General features: G+C 43.9%; 1 protein-coding gene across 5 annotated transcripts in view; it reads left to right on the top strand.

Annotated features, from left to right (window-relative positions):
• The window catches only part of HnRNP-K (Heterogeneous nuclear ribonucleoprotein K), a 57,316-nt gene that overhangs the window by 22,740 nt on the left and 8,777 nt on the right, over positions 1 to 25,799 (top strand). For 3 of the 5 annotated variants that reach the window (XM_069039339.1, XM_069039342.1, XM_069039340.1), the window contains 5 exons: positions 12,546 to 12,647; positions 13,772 to 13,828; positions 14,791 to 14,834; positions 15,733 to 15,805; positions 21,083 to 21,193. In XM_069039339.1, coding sequence (XP_068895440.1) covers positions 12,558 to 12,647; positions 13,772 to 13,828; positions 14,791 to 14,834; positions 15,733 to 15,805; positions 21,083 to 21,193 — 375 coding nt within the window. In that variant the 5' untranslated portion in view covers positions 12,546 to 12,557. Of the gene's footprint in view, positions 1 to 1,059; positions 1,349 to 12,545; positions 12,648 to 13,771; positions 13,829 to 14,790; positions 14,835 to 15,732; positions 15,806 to 21,082; positions 21,194 to 25,799 lie in introns of those variants that run through there. The other 2 variants (XM_069039341.1, XM_069039343.1) reach the window with 2 other exon arrangements.

Below are 25,799 nucleotides of genomic sequence, written 5' to 3'. Positions count from 1 at the left end.
GTGGGCTTACTTCGTGAGAAGCAGCCATCACTACACGCTTGTTAAATAATACACTATAATTTTACTCGATATTGTTTTCCTGGAAAGTAGTTCACCAGTTGGAATTTTTTATTTACACTTTACAATTCAAATTAACTGACACAAAAAAAAAATCTCCTTTTGGTCCTTGTCTGTTTTTTTAAAATCCTTGATCTTATAAAATTGTATTATCTCGTGGTCAGTCTGGAAGTTTAAAAAAAAAATTGTTAATTCTGAAGCAGTGAAGAAAAAAGCTTCAACTGAGACTTTGTCATAAAAGCTCGTATCTTCGATTAATTTTTGATTTTTTCTTGCTTTTTATTTCATGAATCTATCAACAACTTGAAAGAGCTTTTAGAGTTATTCGATATTTTAGACTTTTTGTGTTAGAATTCAAGAAACTGATGCTCGGCCCTTCTGTGCTTTTTTGGCCTCGTAGCTAAAACCTTTTTCACGAATCAGTTGGGTCGAAGGAGAATGTTATTTTTAGCGCAGCATGAAATATTGACTTTAAGATCAGCCCGTATCGAGGAATAACCGCAAGGCTATATACACAGTGGACTAAAAACCAATTTATATTTTTCGTGTCCGCCAGAATTCCAGATTTCAAACACAAAGAAAGGTTGATGCACTTTGATATTTGCCTGGATCATTTCGGCAGAGCAAACGGACTTAATGGCAATAGCGACGTATATTCTCTCATGCATATCTGCAACCACATTCTGGTAACGTCATTAACGTTCGCGGGGCTTAAAAGTCACCACTCGAACAAATTGTGCTTTTTAGGCGGTCGTTTCGTGCATTTCCATCGACCCGAAGTTGCGTATAGTGTTTTTAAAATTTCGAGAAAGACTGATCGAGTGCACGAGACACCCAAGTGAACAAAGAGAATTGTTTACTGTGAATATTTCGCCTCACGGGTGTACTTAGAGTCGTGACAGGGACCATAAATCGAGTCGATAAGTTCAGGTGGGTTCTCTTTGTAGGTTTAAGTTCAGTCGACGTTTCTTCGGGTTTTAAAAACACTATATCCATTTGTAGGGAGCGAACCTTGGGAACGTCGCCGTGTGGAACTGTTTATCGTCTCCGTCGGCTTTCGACTCGCGGTCTATCCAGTCGAGTCGACACAAACGCGTGGTTCATCCGAGTACACTGCCACCACCACCACCACCACGACTCCAACGGTTGATTGAACCAGTCGGTTTTGTTTTGTTTGAGTGGCTTGGTCGCGCGGTAGCACGCAGTCTGCGCCCAAGTTCCAAGCACCAAGTGTCAGTGCAGCAGTTCCTTCCGGATTTCACCAAAAATTTACCCCCTTCGGACAGCAGACGTGAGTAGTTCGGTCGGCGGGACCAATTGCGTGTGCATGCGACTGCAGTCGCCGCTGCAGGATGGCGTGCAATATGCACGCGTCCGCCGAGGTGAATTCGTAATGTGCGGCTTCGGGGGTTGTTCGGCCCCGCGTAAATACGTAATCACGAGCAGTGAAATAAATCATGGACGAATTGCGCAAGGATGTGTCTGGCCACTTTAACGATAGGTGCGATTACGCAATAATTTAATAATTATTATGGTGGCAAACACGTAAATAATTCATGGCGGTTTTTTGCGAAAGCCTTTACCCACTTTCATGGGTGTTAATGCAAATTTCGTGAAACGCGATGCTAATTCGTCGCGTACACACGAGGAAAGTTTGACGATAATCCGCATTGTGGTCGAGTGCGAAGGGTAATCGGCGCGTCCGGTTTTTCCGGATTAATTTCCGGGTCGCACTCGATTTTTCGACGCGTTCGAAACAAGAGAAAATGAGCGAGCGTCTTGGCCTCGGTTAATTCGGGGGTGGTCAACGGGGGCGAAATCTGGTCGATTTTCACGGTTGCTACACCTGTCCGACCCCGCTCACACGACCGTATTTATAAGAATGAATAAATAATCCGTTTGATCCGGACCTCGTCGACCCTTGTAAAGGCGGTCGTCGCTCTCGCTTCCGGCGACAAAGACACAGTTTATTTTAGGGGCGCGATCAGAAACAGAAATTAAATTAAACGTATTCAAAAGCGAGTAATAATTAAAGGGGGTGGTAGGGGAAAAATTAACGGGCAACGACAAAGCGGAGTGGACGAGGCAACGAATTCGTAATTAAATCCGGGAGAACAATAAACATCAACTGTGCGGTTGCGGTCGGCTCCGGGTACGCAGGTATGGACAAAATGGAACATAAAAACGAACTTAGTCGGCCTGTGGAAGCATCCCGGTAATTTCCGGACACTTGTAGCTTGTAACATTAGACAATCGACCCGGCAGGATGGAGTTTCGGTGACGCTCCTCCGGTGTCGTCCCGCATTTTCCGGGAATCGCTTTCATCGGGAGATTTCGCCGGCTCCGGGAAAATTAATTAGTGTTTGTCGGGCCGCGCGAGCCGGCCCTGGATCCGTAATCAAAACCAAATCGACAGGCGCCTTTTTGCGGCCTCACCATGGAAACGGACAAGACTGTTTGTTTTTGTCCAGCGGAAGACAATCGAGCGGGCTTGTATCATCGCCGGAACAAGACGAAAGGAAAGTGTAATTTCTCCAAATTCCCCCTCTTAATTACGCTGTAAATCCATCGCGGCCCCCGGAATGTCGATAATAACGCTCGCCATTCCTGCAATAAAGCTAATTTATTTGGAGGAAAATCGTGAACCGGGAAAGTCTGACCCACATACCGGCCGTTTATTTGTTCTTCGCAAACACCACTCTCGGCGCACCTTTGTTGCACCGGTTGAGTATTTTTTCGCCGAAATCCCCGATGAGTCAAAGGAAAAATTGGGTCCAAGCTTTCGTGCAGCGTTTCAACATTTTCCCAGCCGTAAATACTCGTTTTTCGCGGACGAGCTTGCCAAAATTCCTGCAGCACGGTCCAATTGTCGTCGATGAGTCAAAAGCTGGATTCAGGTGAAGTCACTTCTAAATTCCTCGAGTTGCAACGGAACCAGTCGAATTATCTCGTTGGCATGAGTCAGGCTTTTTGAAATTCTTAAGTCACGTTCGTACGCGCGGGGCGTAGGGTCAGGCCGCAGCAGTTTCCAGCCTATCCACCATCATCTCATCGAGATCAGGTAGTACAGTTACGAACTGAGGAATGTGGAATTAGCGAAGGCTATTTTCGTTCTTTTTATTTTCCATTCGGGCTCGTTTCTTAAAATAATGCACCTTTGACTAACACTTTCTCGGTATTTACGACTCCTGAGCTTTTCCGTGCCGGCTTTTCTTCCTCGTTTAATTTCGTAATGGAAGTTTGATTTCACGTGCCGCTGATTATGTATATTTTTAGGCGGTGATTTCATTAGGACCGTCGATAAGAGCCCTGTTAGGTAATTTTCGACCTCAACTTTTACTTTTCTTCCAAACGGACCGCGCGCTTAATTAGCATTTTTTTTCCCCGTCAAGATCCTTTGTCGATTCTGACGTAAACCCGCAAACACGCCGATATTTTCGTCTCCGTGTCTAATCAACCGTTGGACACGTTATTAGTCGATGGTTGGATTCATAATTGATGGTCGCTTCGGCAATTGTGAAATGTTGTTGCCGGTTTCGTCGGCGATTATATCGATTGGCCACGCCGCCATCCAGGCTGGCCGCGATCTGATACGCCGCTGCGGTCACGTGACGCCATACGTGGAACAGTGCGTGACGAAACGCCAGTGTGAAACGAGGCTTAGCCCTTCTGAAACTCTTTCGTCCATCGCGATCGACAATCGAAAGTTGCAGTCACTCTCCGCGAAACTGAAACTAAACAAGAACCGTGCCTGGAGTTTTGGACAAATTTGCTTTCGCTAAAGCACTCGATGCGTGAGAGATTCAAAATTGGCGCGGACGAATATTAAAGAAAAATAGTTTATCCCACTTCTGATAAATTAATATTGAGCTCTTCACTTCTCTGTCAGGATCCAGTGAAACTCAAACTTCAAATAAAGTGTAAGGCGTATCGGAGAAAATGCAATCAAAGACTTGTTTCCTTAACAAACTTTAATTCTGAACTGTTTTTCATACACAAAAATCTCCCCCTTTATAGGCGGGCCATTACAAAACTTGAGACCCTTCGTTGGGGTCGATCTCATGCAAAAAAACTAATTAAGACAGCTGCAGTTACCTAATCCTAAGAATGCACCAAAGTCCGCAACATCTGGACAATAATTCATAATCTACCAACTAGCATAAAATAAAGTTCGGTTCCTTTACACTCTCAACGTGGTGTAAATGAAGCAGAACGACACATACAGAAAAAAAAGCGGGGTAGCTAATTCGGGGTCAAACGCCGGGGTCATGCAGCTGTGTTATTTTTTTCTTAATTCTAAAAAATATTGTAACAATTCGGCCTTTCCTGACATAGTCCTCGTCCTCGAGGACGTTCTCCAGATGGTCATTAATCAAAACATAAAACTAACCTACCGTACATTTCTATTGTAACCTAAACACCTACTACAAAATTCGCAACTACAAAGTACGTCTACAAATATTAACCTTTTTTTTAACAGGTAACAATTTTAACCTATCTACTGCTATAATGCCTTTGCAAAGACGGTTACTTTGTTGTTCACCTTCAATGTCTTGTATCATATATCTATCATTACCAATGAACTTCACAATTTCGTATGGGCCTGGCCCTAGATACTTTGGTACTAACTTACGACTTTCGAAACTGTCAATATCGCGGTGAGGGAGACAATCTTTCCGTTTCTCCATGGGTGCGTACAACAGACGCTTCTTCCACCCTTTGAGCCATGTAACAATTATTGACCCACAGCGAAAAATGCAGGTCTCGCTCTTCACACAGAGCAGTAAGAACAGTGCTACCACCCAAATTACTGCCAGCAGCAACACGGTGACGGCTCCACTTATGAGGTAGTGTCCAGAGCTGTGTTTCTGAAACGCCAAATTGACACCGGCGTCGCACAACACTCGCAACCGATCCAGCTGATTATCACTTTTCTTGCTGAAATCACTGTAATCCGCACACACCTGAAATTCGTCACTTTTCTTTCGCACAACACTTGCAAACGCTGAGTCCATTTCTTTGTTGATATCCGGTTTCTTCTGTTCCTGTACCTCCTCGCGTTCGCTGAAAACTGGCTGGTTATCTGTCAGATGGAGATCCATCTTGAAGACGTTGATACACCCCAATTCTTGTAGCTCGAGAAATTCGTCATCACTTAGTTCGGTCCTGACTTCAGATACCTTAATCGGATTGTCTTTTAATTCAACTCGGCAAACATCTTCGCGATACGGTTCACCTGTTGTCTTATTATCGTTCTTTATGACGGTAACGTCCCTACCACAAATACTTAATACGGGCAAATCTGCTTCACCCTCCTTGTCCGTGGTTACCACACGTCGCGGAACAACACCCCCGATTTCGCGTAAACCACCTTCGACGCAGAGTTCACGTTCGCGCACATCAGTTTTTACGACGACGTGTCCCAAGAAGTTATTCGGTATCACCGACATATCTCTCGCCCAGGAAGCCACTTCTGAAGTCGATATATTTTCTGTCACAGGTACTTCACGAATCAGAAGCTCATTCGCGGTTTTGATTACTTGGATATGTCCTTGCTCGGTAAACGGATGTCCCACCAACAAGGGCACTTCCTGGCTTTCCTTGGGTACTATCTGCAGCTTCACCTTGGCGACAACACCATCTATTTCCAAATTCACATCTACGTCCCCCAAGGTTGCAGTGATTGCACCACCATATCCCACAATTTCTTTGGTATCTGCCCAGTTACAATTCAAACGCAACTGAGCAATACAATCATCGCGCAGAGCACACACCTGACTTCCCAAGTCTACATAACTTCTTAGTTGTTTTCCATTGATCTTCGCATCTTTGAAAAACTTGAGATTTGAATCATTGAACAGAATGTTGTTTTCCGTTGCCACGTTTACATTTTGTCTTGCCGAATCTTCTGTTGTTCTCTCTCTCTTCTTGCATCGGCTCGCATAGTGTCCCATCTCATTGCACTTAAAGCACATCACTTGTGACGTCGCTGTCGGTGCAGACTGTTTTTTGCTGAAGGAAACGGGTACTTTCCCTGTCGAGTCTGACGCTTCTCCAATTTTTGCCGTACAGTTTTTTGAAATGTGCCCTCTTTTCTGGCACTTAAAGCAAAGTACGTCCTTACCTCTCGCACACTCCGTCCGATTCTCGCGTAAACCCGATAACTGTCCTTTATAAAATTGTTCACTGTCTAAAATGTCCTTTAATAGACTTGTCTCGTCATAGTGTCGCGCAAGCAAAATTGTCCTAGCCGCTTCTCGTGACTTAAGTCCCATCAACACTAGCTTTTTACTTTCCTGGAACTCCAATTTTAACTCCCGACACAATCGCATTTTCGTATAGAAATAGTCCTCCGCACTTTCATCTTTCCCTTGTACACGAGCTTCCATCTCATGAACTCGTTCCGTCAATGTTCGCGTATCTTCATACTTTTCCCGAAATTTCTCTTCGAACTCACTCCAAGTTCGAATTTCCTCTTGATGGTAACGATACCAATTTAGAGCGCTGCCTTGGAGATGTTGTCGCGCCATCTCCAAAATAATATTTTCGTTCCAAAATTGTCTTCTACCCATCGCCTTTATATCCCGAAGCCAGTTCCTTGCTTCGAAATACCCTCCTCTGCCACTGAACGCCTTCAACCCTTGCGTCAGATCTGGCATTACACAAAAATTTCCAGGTGTCGGTTCACCCGTCGTCATCGTATCACTTGCATACCCTGCAGGTGACGCCCCTGATGGAACCAATCTCCTAATTAGCTCCACCACCGCATCCACAGACATCAACTGTTGTTCTGTTGCATGCGCCGAAGATTGCATTCTCTCTGTGTTGTCCTCCGCCTGCTTCTTCTTCAGTTCCAACAATAATCTGGCGTTTTCGACCTCCTCTTCAGTGTACTCACCGGCACTTGGTGAACCCGACCTAGACATCCCGTTACTAGGCTTCACCCTCAGAATACGACGATACGATATTACCCACGTACCCGTACTCACTTCCCGCAATACACTTCAGAGTCCCGGAGAAATCGCGAAACCCACAATCGAAACTTCAGTAATTCACTTTTAACTTGTTTCCGTACTAGGTACACTTAATTCGCGGACGTATCACAGGTAACATCCCACTTCTGATAAATTATTAAAGAAAAATAGTTTATCCCACTTCTGATAAATTAATATTGAGCTCTTCACTTCTCTGTCAGGATCCAGTGAAACTCAAACTTCAAATAAAGTGTAAGGCGTATCGGAGAAAATGCAATCAAAGACTTGTTTCCTTAACAAACTTTAATTCTGAACTGTTTTTCATACACAAAAATCTCCCCCTTTATAGGCGGGCCATTACAAAACTTGAGACCCTTCGTTGGGGTCGATCTCATGCAAAAAAACTAATTAAGACAGCTGCAGTTACCTAATCCTAAGAATGCACCAAAGTCCGCAACATCTGGACAATAATTCATAATCTACCAACTAGCATAAAATAAAGTTCGGTTCCTTTACACTCTCAACGTGGTGTAAAGGAAGCAGAACGACACATACAGAAAAAAAAGCGGGGTAGCTAATTCGGGGTCAAACGCCGGGGTCATGCAGCTGTGTTATTTTTTTCTTAATTCTAAAAAATATTGTAACACGAAGAAAAATGTGGTGCCGCCTCCCGGCGGCGAATTTGCTGATTACGTTCAGCACTGCACCGCAGACGCCCCATATTAAATACTTTCCGTCGTGTTTTACCCCCCGGCGGCGGGCAATAACTATCCGGGGGATGGGTCCGTCTAAAATTGAATAATTCTCGGAACTCCGGGAAAGTGCAGCTTTTCCTGCGTCAAACCGATCCGCGATTGAACCTTCGACGCCATTTTCATCATTATTCCGGGTTGCTGGAGCTACTTGTTCCGCTTCGCCCCTTTAATTTTATTACGGCGTTATGAATATTAATAGTGCATCAGGACGGGTCCGGGACCCCCGCAGTGGCGTCCGGCGAAAAATCGAATCCGGTTCCCGGGTTGTTTTTTATTTCGCCGTCTCCGCTCCGGGAAGGTGGCAAACGGGGCTTTTATTCCGCCATTAAACTGTTTGTTTATGGACCGAACTAAATTAATTGCGAATTCTTCCGGGACGAGTTTTTGGATCGGCGGTAAAGTTCACCGGATCCGTCTTGGGACGGGCGCCCGCTTAATTCCGGTAAAGGGTGTTGCGGCCTTTCATGGAAATCGAATCAAAATTTTTCCGGTCGCGTATAAATCACGACGGACCCGAAAAAATCCGCCGGATCCCGGATTTAATTAATTTCGAAGGTTATTGTTTACGGCATCGATCGGGGTGCTATCGGCGGTCTTAGACGTGCGCATCTGATTAGTTAATTAGTTAATGGTGAACGGGGCGGGTGGGTCACTAGGGTCTCGATTATCAAACTGTTGGACGGGAACATCAAAGGTGGGGAACGATATTAATAATTGTGTCGGCGGTTGCGAATCGGGGCGGCTGAGATGGTATCGGGGTTGTACCGACTGTCAAATGTTCGCGCACCAGTTAACAGCAACTAGTCAAATCCCATTCCCTCATGTCGGAATGGATCCCGAGTTAATTCGCGATTGTTGGGAAGTTCACGGAGCGTTAATTAACGTGTTTTGGAGGCATCGAATTACACGGGGAGCGTCTCGGCGGCCCGACGAAAGTCGGGGGCGGCGGATCGCTTTTTCCGTGGATTTTTCGATAAATCCCAGTTTCCCCCGTGAAAGTTGTAAATCCGGAGCGCACACACAGGATGTGTATATTCAGATCGATCCGGTTGTTCTTTCTTCTCGCAACCGGGATATAGAGTTATGTAAACTCGTTTTAACGCCGCCCCCGGAGTGCCGTCCCGGACGCAAGATTTCCAAATCGGAAAAAAGCAAACCTTATATCAATTATAGTTGTGTTTGTTCAACTCGTTCGCTGTGTTTGCGCACCGGCTGTCAGTCTGGATGTTCACTATGTTATCTGGTGTTTATTCAAGAAATTGAAAGGTAAATTTTAAGACGCACCCCTGAGACGACGGCCCCCGTTGTTATTCCAATCAGGACGAGACCTCGACGAAATCGACGGCGAAATTAAAATTTCAAATCGTCCGGAAATACGCGCGCCCCTAATCCTCCGGGCTCATGTTCCAAATTAAAAATCTTACAAATTGAAATATAAAGTCGGCTAATTTAAATTTCATTGAAATAATTATTTGAGCCTGAATTATTCAACAGGTTTTCTTAAACGAGCTTATGATTCTGCTATTTCCTACCATTTACCCTAATTGGAGTCGATCGCGTTTTCTTTTTGTACCGACGACGCAATAAAACTCCACATCCTTTCCCGGAGTACGAGAACGGTAAACAAGACCGGCACCGATGCAATTTTCGCTCCGGGAAGCGGCAAATCGCTAATGCGAACCGATACGACACAAGTGTCAGCTTTATTATATTGGGGGATGCGATTATGGCGAATCGGGTTGTTAGGTGAGGGTGACGTGACAGATTGAAGTCGCGCAACTCGCGTGATAAATTCGGTAAAGACGTATTCGGGTTTTTGCCGAACGATGATGACGCGAAAACACAAAGGAAACGAGGCGAAGGTGATGCCGCCAACTAATCGCCGCCGCCGCAACATACAGGGTCGTTTTTTGTCAAACGAGCCGAACGTCACCGCCTCTCATCCGATCGAATCGAAACCGAATCGTTCGCGCTATTTGAATATTTCATCGAGGTTTTATGCGCGCCCGGAGGTGAATCTTCTCGCTCCGGAGCCGTCTCTCGGGCCCCGGACCGCGAATTTCAGCCGGAAAGCAAAAATAATTCCGCCAATTAGCGCACAAATCGGATAATTGCGTTTCAGATTTTCCGGGCGGCGATTTTACAATTCCACCAGCGCCTTTATTTAATTTTATTCAAGGTGGCCAGTTTAGTAGTCGCGTCGCATGCGATTTTTCCAAGTTGGCAATGCTGCGCATATTGAACCGTCTGATTGCATGGATTCCAAGTAACGATGTTTATTCCATTCGATTTGTTCACTTGTTTGCAATAAACAAATCATAAATTATCCGTCTGCAACAAGTGAACGGATGGGACGGTCCGAATTCCATCTGGCTGTGTTGGCAATTTTTCTTGCGGAATATTTTTTGTTACATAACGCGTGCGAAAAAATTGATTGCCGATTTGTACAATCAGCGACAGATGGATCGGTTATTTTTCGTTCGTGCGATCGTCTAGGACGTAAATCGCCAAGGATTTTGTCACCTCGGCTGACGTGTGTATATTTGAAATGCAAAATATGCAAATGGCCGTAAATTTTTTAATACAACACATTAAAATTTCGCCACTGCTATAAAAACGTCGAGAATAACCACGGTTTAGAGCCGGATACTGTTAGTTACACGAAAATAAAAATTTCTCTAGTTTTATCAAGGTGATACGTCACAGTTTAAGACGACTGGTAATTTGGGAATAATTACTCTTTGCTTGTTGTTTTACTACTTTCTTATCGATGCGGATGCATATACAACGAGTGCGTAACAGCCATTACGCGCGAGTTAATAGTATACTTTTTCTACGACCAAAACGCTGAGTAATTTACTGCAGGTATTCCATGTTTGTTTAAATAGTACATTTAACGTTAACAAATAATAAAAATTAATGGAATAAATACACAAAACATCAAACCTTTTTTACACGTTCTAGTGATGCCAACATCATCACAAAGAGTTTGCTGTTTTGAGTATTTGATTAATTTTATTTTTTGTCACAGATCCGCACCAGGTTCCAATATCCACAATTGCACATTCGACGTTAGTCGTATACATTTTTTTATTAAATTCTAGACTTTTTGAATCGTCGAACATTCAATCTCCTGTATGTGTGTTTCAATGGAATTCGATATTTCGCTCGTGAATATTTTACTCGAAGTCAACGTCTGACCTGAACTCGAGGTCTGAAGACTCTTACGCAGCCCGAACACGCACCGTTTACTCACGATTGAATTGAAACCTCGTAAATCAAGAATTCTTCGAGACGAATCGTAGTTTAAAAAATAATGAAAGCGATAAAGTCGACGTTAATTAATTTTGCGAAATATAGAGATTCCATAAATTTAAGCGAAACGCGAGTCTGCACGTGGTCGGCCTCATAACTCTCGTAATGAACTGCAAATGTGTGTTTATAAGATGTAACAATTAATTATCCGCTTCGTCGTTGCATTTCGTAGAGGAATCTCGCCGGTTTTTGCCTCCGAGCAGAATTGCAAAATGTTCAAATCGATTTCACTCACGCACAAATTTTCCGCGTGTCCAAATTTGAGCAGCGTTGCCGTAAACGGTGTATTGTTGCAAATGGGAAAAGGATCAGGTGTGGACACGCCCAAGTGTGTTGGCACGTGGATGATGATGCTTGTCTTATCAGTCGAAGGCTAATTATGTCATGGTGATGAAACATTAGAATCCTTTGCACACACGGTAGTGGAGGATTGTTGTTGTTGCGGCTTTGTTCGTCAATCATACACAAAAACGTCATTATCATCGTTCAATATTTACAAGAATTTGACATTGACACCGGACCTTGGACTGTTTGCTTTTGTGTAAACACGCCGAGCTAAAATCCAAGTCTGGATGGTCGCGAATCGGAGGCGTTCATTTAAAAAAGATTTTTTTCTGTTGTTTCGTGCAGAAATCTCGGCGTCAATGACGCGCCGAGGAGCGTGCGTGACGGTCCCGCTTTTATCGAATTTCCGAAATGTATTCAATCCATCATTCAATCAGCTAAACCGTCCTTTCAGAAATTGCACGGGTTTTCGGGCCGGGAAGTTTCACCGGAGTTAACTCCAGATGTTCTCCCAGTGGCGTCGTTCTTTAGTTATTCTATTTTTGACAGTTGCTCGGAGTCTGTGCGCTGCGAATTTTTCGACGGCCCTCTTTGAACCTCGCCATTCTTTGATCCGTTCCGTTTGTTGTTCCCTGTTTGCTCGAATTTTTTCCTGCTCTTTGCACCGTAAAATTACTTGTTAAAAGTTATGCCTTTTAAGCACACCTTCGACCAGGTTTTTCCGACTTTTCCCCCGGTCGAGGAAGCGAAAGTGTCGATTGTTCTCCTCACCGACATCGGGAAGTCGACGTTATGCAATCGCATTCCGTAATCGACGATTTAAAAAACTTGTTACACATTCGGAGGCGTAGGTTTGGCGTGCACGATGACGCGGCGGTTCTCGGAGGATCTCCTCCTTCAGTTTTTCTCGTTTTCACTTGTTGACGTTACTTATTCATCGTCTTTATCTCGCACGCGAGTACCTCGGGCCATTCCATTTTCGTACGTAGCCCGTAAATATTAATGAGGCACGTGGGTTCCTGCAATTTACTGGTACGAGGACCTTGTCCTTGTGCTCCACATTCACGCCTCCGGGACGTGTCGCTTCCATCCGTTTTTCGTTTGTTTTGCACCGGTCGCGGTCACGTCTTGAGTCTTCTGATCGTGGCTTTTGTTCCAGGCCGAGGTAGCCATGAAGCGGGAAGCTGACGGAGAAATGGGATCCCCGCAGAAACGTTCACGGCGAGGTGACGACGAAGTTCGCTTACTAATCCCAAGCAAGGTAAGTGACGTCTTAATTAGTTCGGTGCTAATATTTGCCGCCCAACTTTGCCAGCACCGTCGCAAAATTTAAAGTTGGAGGGAGCTCTTTGTCCGGTGTCGAGTTTCTCTGGAAGAAGTCGATACACGTGCAAAAGATGGCGCCCTGAAAGGGCACGTGCAGGTGACGGGAGCGAGCAGATTTTACTAAACAAACACGGTCCCGGAACCGTAATCGACCAGAGAGGGTTTTGCGTAAGATCCCCAGTAAAAGTCTTCGAGAGGGTTTATCTTATATCCACAAACAGTAACCGCGATACCATCACGAACACGAACCGAACAAAAGAAGTTGGTTCCCACGAGTCGCTCCGCGGATCTTATCGCAGGAGGATATATGTGCCGCGAGGCGGAAGATGTTGGCGAAATAATTACAAGATTGGTTTTTCAATCGCCAGGTTGGATGCCGTGCAAGAAGCCAGTTTCCTTAATTAGAATCCGCAGAAGTGAAACTCGAGCAAAGCGTTGCCGGAAGTTGGCAAACACCGCCGGGGTCGATTGCATTTTTGCAACAGGCAAAAACAAATCCGACGTTATTTCCTGCGAGGAGATGTTCGCCAAGCGAACGTTGTCAATTTCCTCCGGCACGGAAGTCTGGAAGCTGCTCTTCTGCTCTTGCACGTTGCAGATCGCGTTTTTCCACCCCCGTCGCTTAATGCATGCTGGACCGGATTTGCGCGATTTTGTGGAAGCGTGTCGATTTAATTTTCCGGTTCTTCCATACACGATATGTGGGCGGGATCTCCTGTTAGTTTTCGCGATTCCTCCAGGTGAACGACCTCTCCGGAGTCGGTCAGCTTTCGCTGTTTTCGTCGTTCCGGAGCCATTCATTAACCTTGGCGGTCGCGTGACCCCGTCGACAGGGGGCGAAATTGCAAAAATACGATATCGACGAAAATAACGTTCCGGTGACATGGCATGTTGCGTCGGGTCGCGCCGCCGTCGGCGACATCTGTCTCAGCTCGACCGGTCGAATCCTTTTTTCCGGGGCGACCCTTTATGTGCATCGTCTTGGTCCACATTTCCGCGGCCAGTCGACGATGATGGATCTCTTTGTGTTTAATTAACTGGAACTGTTTTTTTCCGTAGGTTGCCGGTTCCATTATCGGTAAGGGTGGCCAAAATATAACGAAGTTGAGGAGTCAGGTCAGTACCAGCGAGGCGAAGTCAGTGTTTTTGGATGGTTTCCAAAGGTGCGCCAGTACTTTTGGAAATCATCCGTGTACAGCTTGATCGGATGCGATTTTTGAATTGACTTCTTGAGCGTCCGGGGTGTCTCGCTTCGCGGACCGGTTGCAATTAAAATGTTCCTGTTGGAGGGTTCGTTAAGCGAGACGCCCCCGGATAACATCATAACATTGACAGCACAGCTAATACAACTGGAACAAGACAAATTAATCAATTAAGGTGATTACGTTAACACAAGACGAGACTGGGGATGATTTCGTAATTTTAACAAAAAAGCAAGTGACTAATTCGATTAATACTTGCCTAATAATCAGACAGGCTTCACGGTCTCGGAAGTTTTGTAAATATGTCCAGGCAACGGGCCAATCCCACCCTTCGCCAATGATAATGTCTTAACTTGTACACGCTGACAAAAGGTCAAACTTTCCCCAATTAGTTTAGGGGTAATTATATCTATCCCTTGATAACATTAACCAAGTTACTGTACTGTTAAATGTTACGTGTTAATTGCATTAATTTTAAGTTCTTAAATTATTCCAGGCCCGCAGAGTTGCCACATGCACCACACAGATCAGCACATTTTTATTTTGTTTTAGTTTTTTTTTATTATTATTTCGTTTGGAAGACGCGGCAGCTCTGTCGAGTTCACAAAAAAAATTATTGTTTTACTTTGTAGGGTTGTGTAATATAGGATTCAGGTGATTCAAGTGTCGATTCAAAACCAAAAAAAAGAGAGTAATAGTAGAGCCCGTGCGAGTTTCGCACCAGTCCGTATCTGTTACTTTTGAGATTGCAGCTCCATATCACTTAGTACCATGTTAACTAATGTCTTCTGTCCCCCGGCTGTGCCACCTGTCCACCTGAACCACCTGCCCGCCAATGCCATTTTGCGTGTTGCCACAACAACGATCAACCAACAGTACAAAGCCTCGATAACTGTCCCTGATTGCCCGGGCCCTGAACGGTAAAATTATTCAAACTCTATTTAGTTGTGCTCACTCCGGCCCTGGTTGCACTGCATACACACACACCACTAAAATGACAAATACAAGATCCCTAACGCATCACTTAATCAAGACAGTTTTTTTTTTTGTTAATCAGCATGCGCCTCCGCTAATAACTTCAGTATTAACTTCCCGTGTGCCACCTCCCTGTTCCACGGGGGAGGTCGAACCGGCCCCGTGCGCACTCTTGATTTTGTGTGAGACACACCAAAAACGAGATCTAAACCCCTCGCATACCCCGTTCATTAACAACTTAACCGCAGCTAATGAGATTTGTTACATTTTTGTTGACGGCGGTGCAACCGGCCGGTTTTGTCCGCTAGGTGGCGTATATAAGCAAGGTCCCCCTAACCTAGCGTTTTACACGCTTTGCCTTAGGTTGAGGCCATTAATATGTGTTAATTTAATTTTTTACAGGTCACCCCCCGCCCCCTTTAAACGTAAATTAAAAATACCTTCTTCACACAACCCCCCGAAACACACCACGCTCTAAGTCTGGTCCTCCGTTGTGTTTTATTTTTGTTTGATATGCTTCACGTAATCAGATCAGATCCCTCCCTCTATCCCGTCGTTAATTTTTCTCTTCGGCTCGAGCCGACCCCCTGATGACGGGGCGAGACACCCCCGGCCGCAACAAGCGAGACTTGTCTTGTCATATCTTTCCCGTTCCGTTAAAAATTGTCGGGGCTCGTGACCGACGGCGAGCGTAAACTCAGGAGTCGTCGAAAGGAGGCTCCTGTTGCCCTCGGTGAAATTGATCACCGGTCGCGATATCCAACCCATCTCACCCCCTCACTCAAATAACTTTCCCATTTGTGCCGACCGGCGTGCACCGTTCTAACTAAATTCTGTTTACAGGATGTTGACGCTCTCCTCGGACCTCGACACCATCTGCAACATCGTCAATGACGTAGTTCCCAACTTGGAGGAGGTGAGTTATGCTCATAGTTTATTACCTAATCTTATTTTATAGGCGAAGTTTTTCGGGGGCGCCGCCCCCACCCCGTCGTGTTTTCGTGTGTTTTGTCTCGTCGTAAAGGGAGGACTGACGGTGGTTTTTTCTTTACTGTGGCGCGCGTTTTATTAAAAAAAAAGGAGAGCTTAGCGGACCTTAATAATAGAAACACGTCACGGGGGATTCGCCTCACAAATGTCCCGAAAATCATAAGCCGGAAAGCTGTGGGTTCGTATTTTACACTTGACGTGTCGTACGTATCGGGGGGCGGTTTTTTCTTAATCCTGAAGGAAACGCGTTTCAGGTGAATTATCTTTCCGTTTTTATCTCCGACGCAATTAGAATCGGCGCGCTGCGATCAGCCACTTCTGCAACTTGGCTGTGCAAACTTCCAAGTTGATTATTTCGGGTGATGGAAACAATAGCAGGTGCGCCGCACCCAGGCTCGAAGGAAACACTCCGTTCGTTACGTTACCATTGAAATATTCACTGCGTGGGCTCCCGACGCAACTCCCAACTTGAATCGGTCGCAATCCCGACAAGTGCTGGGATTTTTCGATGGGGTTGAGGTCGCGAGCGTTTCGAGGTCGCCACGACTCAAATCGATTGGAAACGTCGAGCGGGATTTTTCTCCCGCTCGCATTGTTTGTCGAAAGGACTTTTTTTTATCGGACAAACCCCAAGACAAAGGGGACGTCGTGAATTCGAATGTTCTACAAGGCCGTCGTAAAAATTACGTCTTTGGAAGATGACTCGTAAAAGTCTTTTAATAAACACTTCACCCTCCCGACGCCGCCGACATATTTTCAGTTATGAGACATATTTTAATATGGACAAGAAAGAACGTTGCTCTTCCAGGCGTTATTAACTATTTTTCGCGTCCGTAAATTTTTCAAATGCGACTGAGCGCTACCGTGGCCATTATTAGCTCGGTGACAAAGTTTCATAAAATTTTGACACTTGGCACGGGCGTCGCGACTCCCAACAACAAAGAATTTTTCACAATAAACACAAACGATTCTTAAATAGGTGCGCTCATTTGTCCCCGTTCCCTTTGTGCAAGTGTTGCGCGCACAACGACAAATAAAAAGTGAAACATTGATTGAAAACTGGGGAGTGTTTGTTCCCGAGAAGTTTATTATTACTTTAAAGAGTTGTAATTCGCTTAAGACGGAACGCTCAACCGAAAAATGTCTTTCATCTAATTTTCTCCCCCCAAATCCGCTCAAAGCCCAATTTTTAATGCGACGGTGGAAATGACGACAATTATGCAATTTGTTGGTCTTTGTCGGCGTGCACCAGGGTTTTCCGATTTGGTGGTGGTGTTAAAATTTAACGCTGCCGCTTACGTCACACGTGTTATTTTCGACGATAAAGAACATGCGATGACGAATGTACGTAATGTACGAAAACCACGCGTTCTATTTTTGGAATTTTGGTGAAAATTTAACGAAGGTGTGACGTCACGATTTTTGGAAAAATGTTCCGAGAGAGCGTCGCATTTGAGCCGCGCCAGACTGTACCGTGCTCCCGGCCCCGAAACAGCTTTTATGAAAATCGATTTCAGGCTCAAATATCAAGAATAGAACGCACTGAACTTTTCGTCCGACCTCGCTGCCGAAGCTCCGACAATTCGTTGCTTGGTTGGTAATGTTTAAAAAATGCTTTCACACGGATTAGAAAATGACGAATTGCGTTGGCGCAATTTGACAAACGAGCCCCGCAGTGTCTCCGAGGGTGGGAAATGTAAGAACGCGATGCGTGCCACGGACGTCGACAACGTTGCATGCCCCCCGCCCTCGGGGGAGTTGTCGAAACTTGCTCTCGTGTCATTTTAATATTTAATTGTTTATTAGCGGTATTGGCGTACTTTTTTCAGAAAAAGCCCGCTCGTGCCGGCCGTTATTATCGGCGTTCCATTCGTTGTACGATTGCCATCAATTTTTCAAAAGGGTTGCTTTTCATGCCGCTGCCGTGTACATTGATGTGGCATTTGATTACGGCCATCGTGTCCGCGTTACATTATCTACCTTTTAATAGACTCCGGACAGTCTGCACGATACTTCCAAGAACGGGGTAGATATCGACTGGAAAAAAATTCAAGCGACGACAGTCGTCGTGTTGTGCGGCGCCCCGACGGTTATGACACCGTCTCTTGATTGAAATTGATGGTGGCGGATCGAATCCGTTGGGCAAATCTTTGTTTAGGAGTTGATAAAACAAAGGACCTCCCGTCCGGGTCCTATTAATATCGACAGCGCGACTGTACAATTATGGGGCCGTTACCGGGGGTAACTAATAGCATCCCGCCGTACACCGATGCCTTTGTTTTCGTTACTCCATTATGAATTCGTTAAGCGGTGGAAGACAACAACAAACCGACGTACCGTCACTTATCGGATTACAAAAATTATGGTAATTGCGTTGTTGTAATAAAGTATGTGTAATGGGGTCGGGGACCGCAGCAAATTGACTATTATTAATAGACGCGGTCGCTGGCGATACTCCGGGACTCCGGTATACCGGAGCGCGATGGCCCGGCGCCTCCGCCAAACAGTCGTAGTTTTCGGCGAGGTTTACAAGCGTAAATATGGCGTCTTTTGTTTGCGACAAGTCCACAATAAAATGGAAGGCGACATGGATGGGGTGGTCGTATTTGCGTCGGCTTCGAAACGTTGTTTATACGTTACGTTAATGTTATGAATCACGACGAGATGTTCGCTTTGATAAATTGCAAAACTGTCATGTCGTGGTGGTCGTGACGAAGATAGTTCGCTGAGTCAGTCCCGCTCGACCGTGATATAAATAGGAGCGTTTACGAGATAATCGCCGACCGAAAAGCGTACTTTGGTGGAAATCGAGATTAAACAATTAACTAATTAGTTTTGAAAAAATCTGTTTGTAGCGTCCAACAGACAGTTCATTTTTTGTGATGCGATTACCACACTCTAATCCTGTACAGATAATTCAAACAGCAAAATACATTTTAACTAATTAGCTAAAATTGTTTAAAAAAAATAATTGTGTATAATTCTGTCTGAAATTAATTTTAATTGCTTGTACTTTCGTGTTTTTGTGATGCGAAAGGACAACGCAGCGAGCGCCTAGCAGTAATTAACAATCTAGTCAACAATGAATTATTTACGATTAAAATTTACAGTGAGAGGTCATGTTAAGTCGATAATTAAAAGCGTTGTTTTAATCAATAAATCAAAGAGATACACTCATCGTAGTGTATTGCGTAGGGAGTATTTTCAATAGCAATGGTAATAAAAACGTATAATTTGTTTGTACTAACTCTTCTTTATTTTTGAGTAGAGAGACCTCAAATTTGCCTTAAACATTCTCAAAATCAGAACATCAGAGTAAGCACACTTGCCATAGTCAAGGTTTCGTTTTATAAACTCATACTCATCTTTCAATGTATTCGAGATGTCTGTACTTTGCCTGCCGAACTATCCTTTCAAAATTTTATTATCGATCGATACTCGATATTAACTGAACCAAGTTTTTTGTCTGTCATGTTTTCGAAAAAAGAAAACAAAAAAAAAACATTGGTTCAGATACAAGTTTAATGACTAAGCTATTGTAGACAAGACATAGTAAGTTAGAGATTATACGTAAGCCTTATGTGACTTGCCCTGTATAAAAAAATTCTAGTCTGAAACAAGGACCAGATATATATTTTTTTTATTTTCTATGATGCGTATTGAATTGAAAACAATGCAATGAAAAGTGAAGGAACTGACTTATTCACCTGATTTGCATCCTTTTGAGTTGCATGTATTGACAGATCTCAAAAAGTCCTTATGACAAGGTGCGAATAAGTAGTAAAAAATGTTGTTTGGTGAAATATGAAACTAGGGAACGTCATGAAAATAATTTTATAGCTGAAGGAAATTACTGAATGTATTACAATAAATTAAAAAAAAAATTTCTTACAATTAGTGTGAGAAAGTAAGCACATTTGCCGTTATCAAAGTTACGTTTTACAAAACCGTCTGTTTTATCCTCGCTAGTTCTGTCTCATTGTTACGAATGTTTAAAAAATCAATTCCAGCAGTAATTTTGAAAAAATCTTTGGCCAAGTTATCTTCGAAGAGGTAAAAAGTGGTATGATTGAATTTGCTGCAAAAACTCAACCAAGAAGTGTGAAATGTTATTTATCTTTAATCACTTCTATTTACGTCAGTAGTTTTGCTCCGTAGGAAATAATGAATTACTAAATGATTTTACTCTCGATAACATACTTTCGATCCCAAAACAAGGAAAGAAAGGGCAAGTTTTCGTTGAGGTGGCAGAAAAAATTGCTTCGTGTGGTGACATTTGGTGCAAGCAGCTGGAAACCCAGCTGCCTTTGAAATTTTTCCGTTGGCGCCCTGGGGCCAAATCGGGCAAGCATGGAGGACGCTTCCAAGATTTTCAACTGCATTCCTCGCGATTTCATTTCGATTGATGTCCGACCACCAAGTCGACCATGACCGAAATCACGATTTCCTAATCGGTCGGCATTGAAAATCGCTAAGAATTTACTACCAAATCCGTTTAATTCGTCCAAAATTTGCATAACGTATTAGCGAAAACACTCCGACCGGATAGTGCGTGTAAAAAGGTGGGCAGAGGATTTACGGCCGGCAACCGACTTGTTTTCGGTCAACTTTTAATCGAAACCTCGATCGACGCTTTCAACAGGTTTTTCAATGAAAAGCGACCGCGTTATCTCCGATTTTCTCCTAATCACTCGCTAATCGAAGAGATCCGAGGACGTCGAAAATCGTGTCACGCGAAATTAACGTCGCGAAGAGGCATAGACTTAAGTCGTTACATTCAATCATTACCGCCGGAATGAATAAATGATGGGGCGTTTTGAGAAATGGCTTTCTCTTGTGCTCATATAAAATTCATAAGGAGCGCCAACCCTTGTTTTATGTGTCGGAGGTTTCGGGGAACATTAGGAGATAAGGGCCCACACATGTGTCCCTCGCACTAGTCAAAATTAAAGGGTTTTTTTCCGATAGCGTCGCCATGGCGACGGCCGCAAGACAAACTCCAATTTCCGGCGCGGTTATTCAAACAATTTGATACCGGATGTGGAGTCGCGTTGCACCGAACCGGCGCCCCGAGTGGGGTCGTCCGCACCCCCTCCACAAAGTAGGAACTGTTTAATTATTCCGGCGAAGGGCGGAACGAATAAAATAACGGATTTGATTTTTGTTGTTTCCTTTATTAATCCCGCTTCTTTGGTTTTTGCAGAACGGAGGCAGAGTGAACGGAAATGAATTGGACTTGCGTATGATGATCCACCAGAGCCAGGCCGGATGCGTGATCGGAAAGGCCGGCTACAAAATCAAAGAACTGAGAGAGGTGAGTGTGTTTTTTTAATTGCTTTATTCGAGATCGGATCCGGTGGAAATTTCTATAATAAGTTGGGGCAATATTTGCGCGATGGAAGTTAGGTCAGGACTTGGGGGATTGATTCGGTGTGGTGCGCCGGTTTGTAAACAAACCGAGCTTATGCCTCTGTACAAACATTGCTCTGCTCATTAAAAGTACCTGTCCAAACTCGGAGCCGAAGGTTGTGTAAACGTAATTATTTATAAAGCAATTTAAAGTTGCGCATAATGTGAGCCCCGCCGCCCCCATCACATACTTCCCGCCGGAATGTTTCAGACATCGGCACATGCGACAAATTAATTCTCTTTGGCGCAACAGCGAGCGGCGCAGAGACCGCAAGCTTTGCCCCAGATGAAAATTCACCCATTCATTCGGGTTAATGCCGGAATCATAAATGGAGACGCCGGGAGAGTTATTGGGACACGAGAATTAATTGAAATAACTTTGCGAAAGGGGATTGGGCGCTGGATTTGTTTTGGGGATGTCTGCGATCATCAGAACGGTCCGGATTTTTACCAAAACGAAAACATTCCGCTTTGAATGTCACGGGTCGAGATCGTGTGTTATATTTTTTCTAGGCACGCAAATTACCTCAATTAACGCAAATTGTCGATTCCTGAAATTCTTCACCGCGGTCCTTGAAACGTTTTTTCGCCGCTTGCGAAATGTCAGATGGGACGGTTTCCAAGTTTCATTGAAATTGGGAGGATTTTCGAAATCGTCGAGGATTCGCGAAGGTCGGACGGATCGTGGAGTGTCTTTGACAATGAGTGAGCGGCACAACTTCGCAAGTCACGTTTCGATTAAAATTATTCAAATTTAAGATATCGCATTGTTTTGACGTTGTCGCAATCGTGGAAGGTCGACCGGTTCGCAAGAACGCGTCCTCAACCTTAGCACCGTTGAATCGTTTCGAAAATCTAGGTTGCTTCGCACATAGTTGAGGTACATATATTTTTGGTTTTGTTTATTTATCAAATTACCGACAAGAAGTGTTTGTCTTCGGTTGAAAATGTTTAAACGAGATGACACCCCAATGTTTGACTGTTTGCCGAAACAATTTACGCGAGCAGTTATGCAAATAATTTGAATCAAGTTTGGGGAAGATTATTTGTGTCGAAATATGTGTACCTAGTACGGTCTAGACTTCCAGGGTTCTAAAGAGAAATATAATCGCTCAAGTGTTATTACTGCTTTTTCCGTATTGCACAAGAAACAACAAAAAAAGTTGTAAATGAGAAAAACACCAACACGACATCAACAAAAACACAATTATATTCGTACTTGAATCATTTTCTTTCATTACACTTATTTGCTTAATACCTTCCTTAAATTTATTAACATTTCTATATTCTTGTCATCTTCTGTGTTGGCACATTGTGTTGCGAGTACAGATCAAAAGAGGTTTACTTTGTACTTGGTGTCCCACAGAGCTCTGCGCCAGGTCCATTCTTCTTTATATATTTATTATTGAGTAATGTCATTCATTACCCACGGCCGTGAGCAATGACTTATTACTCCACAGTACAACATTTTTAAAACAGGAAAGGTGTCAGATCAGCCGGTTATGCAGATTTTTAATTAATGTTACTTCTGAAACCTCTAGAAGTGCTACGCAGTGTTAGATCGAGCGTTATCGTGGTGTTTTTTCCCTAGACTTGCTAGATGGCTTAATTTTGACTGGATTGTGAACTGTGAGAAACAGCTATTGTCTCGATTGTCTTTACCCAATCAAATGGTCAAACTGGAAAATCTAATCTTAAGATCTGATCAACGAAAAACCTGTAACTTTGACAAATCGCCGCTTGTCTGGAGATACCAATAACGAACAATGAAAGTTCATGGTTGACCAGTCGAATTCCTCAAATTATCTACTCAACGCGCAACATGGAAAGTGATGTCAGTAATTATCGTTGATAACGGTTCCGCATCATTGGTTTTTACCGAATCCATTAAAACTATTTCGTCTGGCACAAAAACAGAATTTATGGAAGCGTTAAAATAACTAAAATTTCAATAATTAATGAATGACTAAATCGAATCTCACCTGTCCGTTTTAATTCCGCGAAACTGATCATCAGCATTGAATGTGTGAGTGAAGAGAGAAAAATACAAAATTTCGATCGGCGCTTTCGATATTAACGCAATTGCGTCCGGCTCCCACCTCATTATTGGCAGAATCCTGCACAAAAGTGAATAAACAACGAAATTCCCTTTAATAACGGCCTAGTTCATCGGAAACCGCCAATGCAGCGTCGATATGAAATTGGAGCCCGGATGATTTAATTAAATTTCGTGACTAATGCAAAAACCATCAAACAAAATCATCGCCGTTCATCCGTACGTCCATTTATTAAAATGGGCCTCCGCCCCCTGCCGCTCCGAAAAAAGAACATTTAAGTGGTGGAATCGCTCAAATTCGAATCAATTTCCCGTCGACGGCTTGTGTGTTTTGCCGGGCGGTTAATTTGGATTTGTGTACGATCGGGATTGCGCATTTAATAAACGACCGACAGGAGTTTGCTTTAATTGCGGAGAAATCACCGGAAAAAACGCCCGGACGAAATTCGCGAGATAGACGCCGCCGCTCGAAGTAAAAATAGAAACGATTATTAAAAAAATTGGCAGGAGTCGGGGGTCGACGTGATTCGATACACCTTTCCGCCGAAACACGATATTCCATCCGTCTCCCGGCGAGGCGAATTTATAAAATAGGCTTATCGATCGCATCAGGAAGAGGCAGAATGTCATCATAGGAAAATTTAAAGCCACGTCGCGTTATTATATTGAGGGGGGGCGGATGATAGGGGTTTAACGGTGATGGATGTTTCACCTAATTTCGAAGGCGATCCGGCGAAAAACACGCCGATGCTGGAAATATTAATTAAACGACAATTGCTCGGGTGTCCAATTAACGGGAGGACTTTTCCAACTGCCAATAATGATCAATTATGCCGTCGGAAACTCGACGATTTGTAAAGAGATGCCCATCCGAGCCGACGCCGTCAAAGAAATTGCCATCAAGGCTAATAAAAAAATAATAATCGCACGATTTCCGGGGTCGTTACCGGACATGCTCCGATGCTGTTGATTGGGTGTCACCGGGGCTCTCTTCTCGACTGTGCTTGATTTGGAGATTTTTTACCAAAATGGCGGAAAATGCGAGAAAATCTCTCGAATTGTTAATTTCGACGCAAAACGAGATCGTTGATTTGAAGTTTTGTGCAACCATTTTTCAACGCGTGGTTGAAAACTGGTTGAAAAACGGTTGTTCGTTGTAGTACGCTATCAGACTGTCGATTTCTTCCAACAGGGACATGTAATTCACTTACGCATCTGTCAAACATCCATAACAATTTTCATCCCCATTAGAGGGTGGCCCGACTACTCCAACGTTTACTTAAAATATCTGCGAGGTGATCCTCTACGTCGTGTATCCATTTCGATAAAGAAAATATCGTTGATTTGGAGTTAAGGGGGATATTCCAGTCCAGGATAGGATATTTTATCTTTTTGGGGGATAAAAAAAATCTCTAATACCTTTTTACTGCTGGTCTTTTGTAAAGCACAACTTTTTTAATGTTTCGACGTATACAAATTTTTCCAAGCAAATAAAATTACAATTAGGTACATCTGCAAAAAAGTTTCCGAATGGCGATTGCGAAAGCGGCGGAAAGTGCTAAAATACTCTGGAATTTATCTCTCGAATTGTTTATCTCGACGTAAAACGAGATCGTTGATTTGGAGTTATGTGTAACCATTTTTCAACGCGCCAATGAGAGGGTTGTAAACAGGTTGAGAAACGGTTTATGCAGTGAGACTGGCGATTTCTTTCTAGACGGACGTTTAGTTATGCAGCTGTCAAACATCCCTGACAATTTTCACCCCCATTAGAGGATGTCCCTACTGTTTTACCATTTATTTAAAATATCTGCAAGCCGACCCTCGAGGTCGTAATAAAGGGAGATGGTCGATTTGGGGTTAAATGTGGCCGCTTGTCAACGCGCCATTAAGACGGTTGATTTCCGTAGTGTCGGTTTCTTCCAAGAGAGACGTTATTTATTTACGCAGCTGCCAAACCTGACAATCGCACCCCCATTAAGGGGCACTTGGAACGGTGTATTTAAAATATGCGTGGCGACCCTCCAGATCGCGTCTGCATCTCAATGAAAGAGTATCGAGACATCAGATTGGATGTGGAGTTTCTCGTCGAAACCATATTCCCGAAGTTGTTCGGAAGTCGAGGTGGAAAAGAGATTTATTACTGGAATTTTTTTAAAATCCAATAACAACGTCTGACCCCTTCGAGAAATTCCAATTTGACGCGGGCGAGGAGTATTCGTGTGGATTTTTTTGTGGAACGAGGGGGTGATTAAGTCGGGGTAATAACTCGGTCTCGTCTTAGTACCCGAGTCGTGTGTCCTGGGCGGATGTCTCCGGTTTTTCTAGTCGGATTTGGCTGGGACGAGCACGTTTCGACACATGCAGCCCTCACAGCCAGGAGATATCACGGCGGCGTCCGAAAGGGTCAGGATCTATTTTCCGTTTCGCTCCTTCCGGATATTTACTTACCTCG

This window comes from Tenebrio molitor, chromosome 2, assembly GCF_963966145.1.
Source record: "Tenebrio molitor chromosome 2, icTenMoli1.1, whole genome shotgun sequence".
Taxonomy (NCBI): Eukaryota; Metazoa; Arthropoda; class Insecta; order Coleoptera; family Tenebrionidae; genus Tenebrio; species Tenebrio molitor.
Note: the sequence above shows the minus strand (reverse complement) of the source record. Positions and strands in the feature narration are given on the sequence as shown.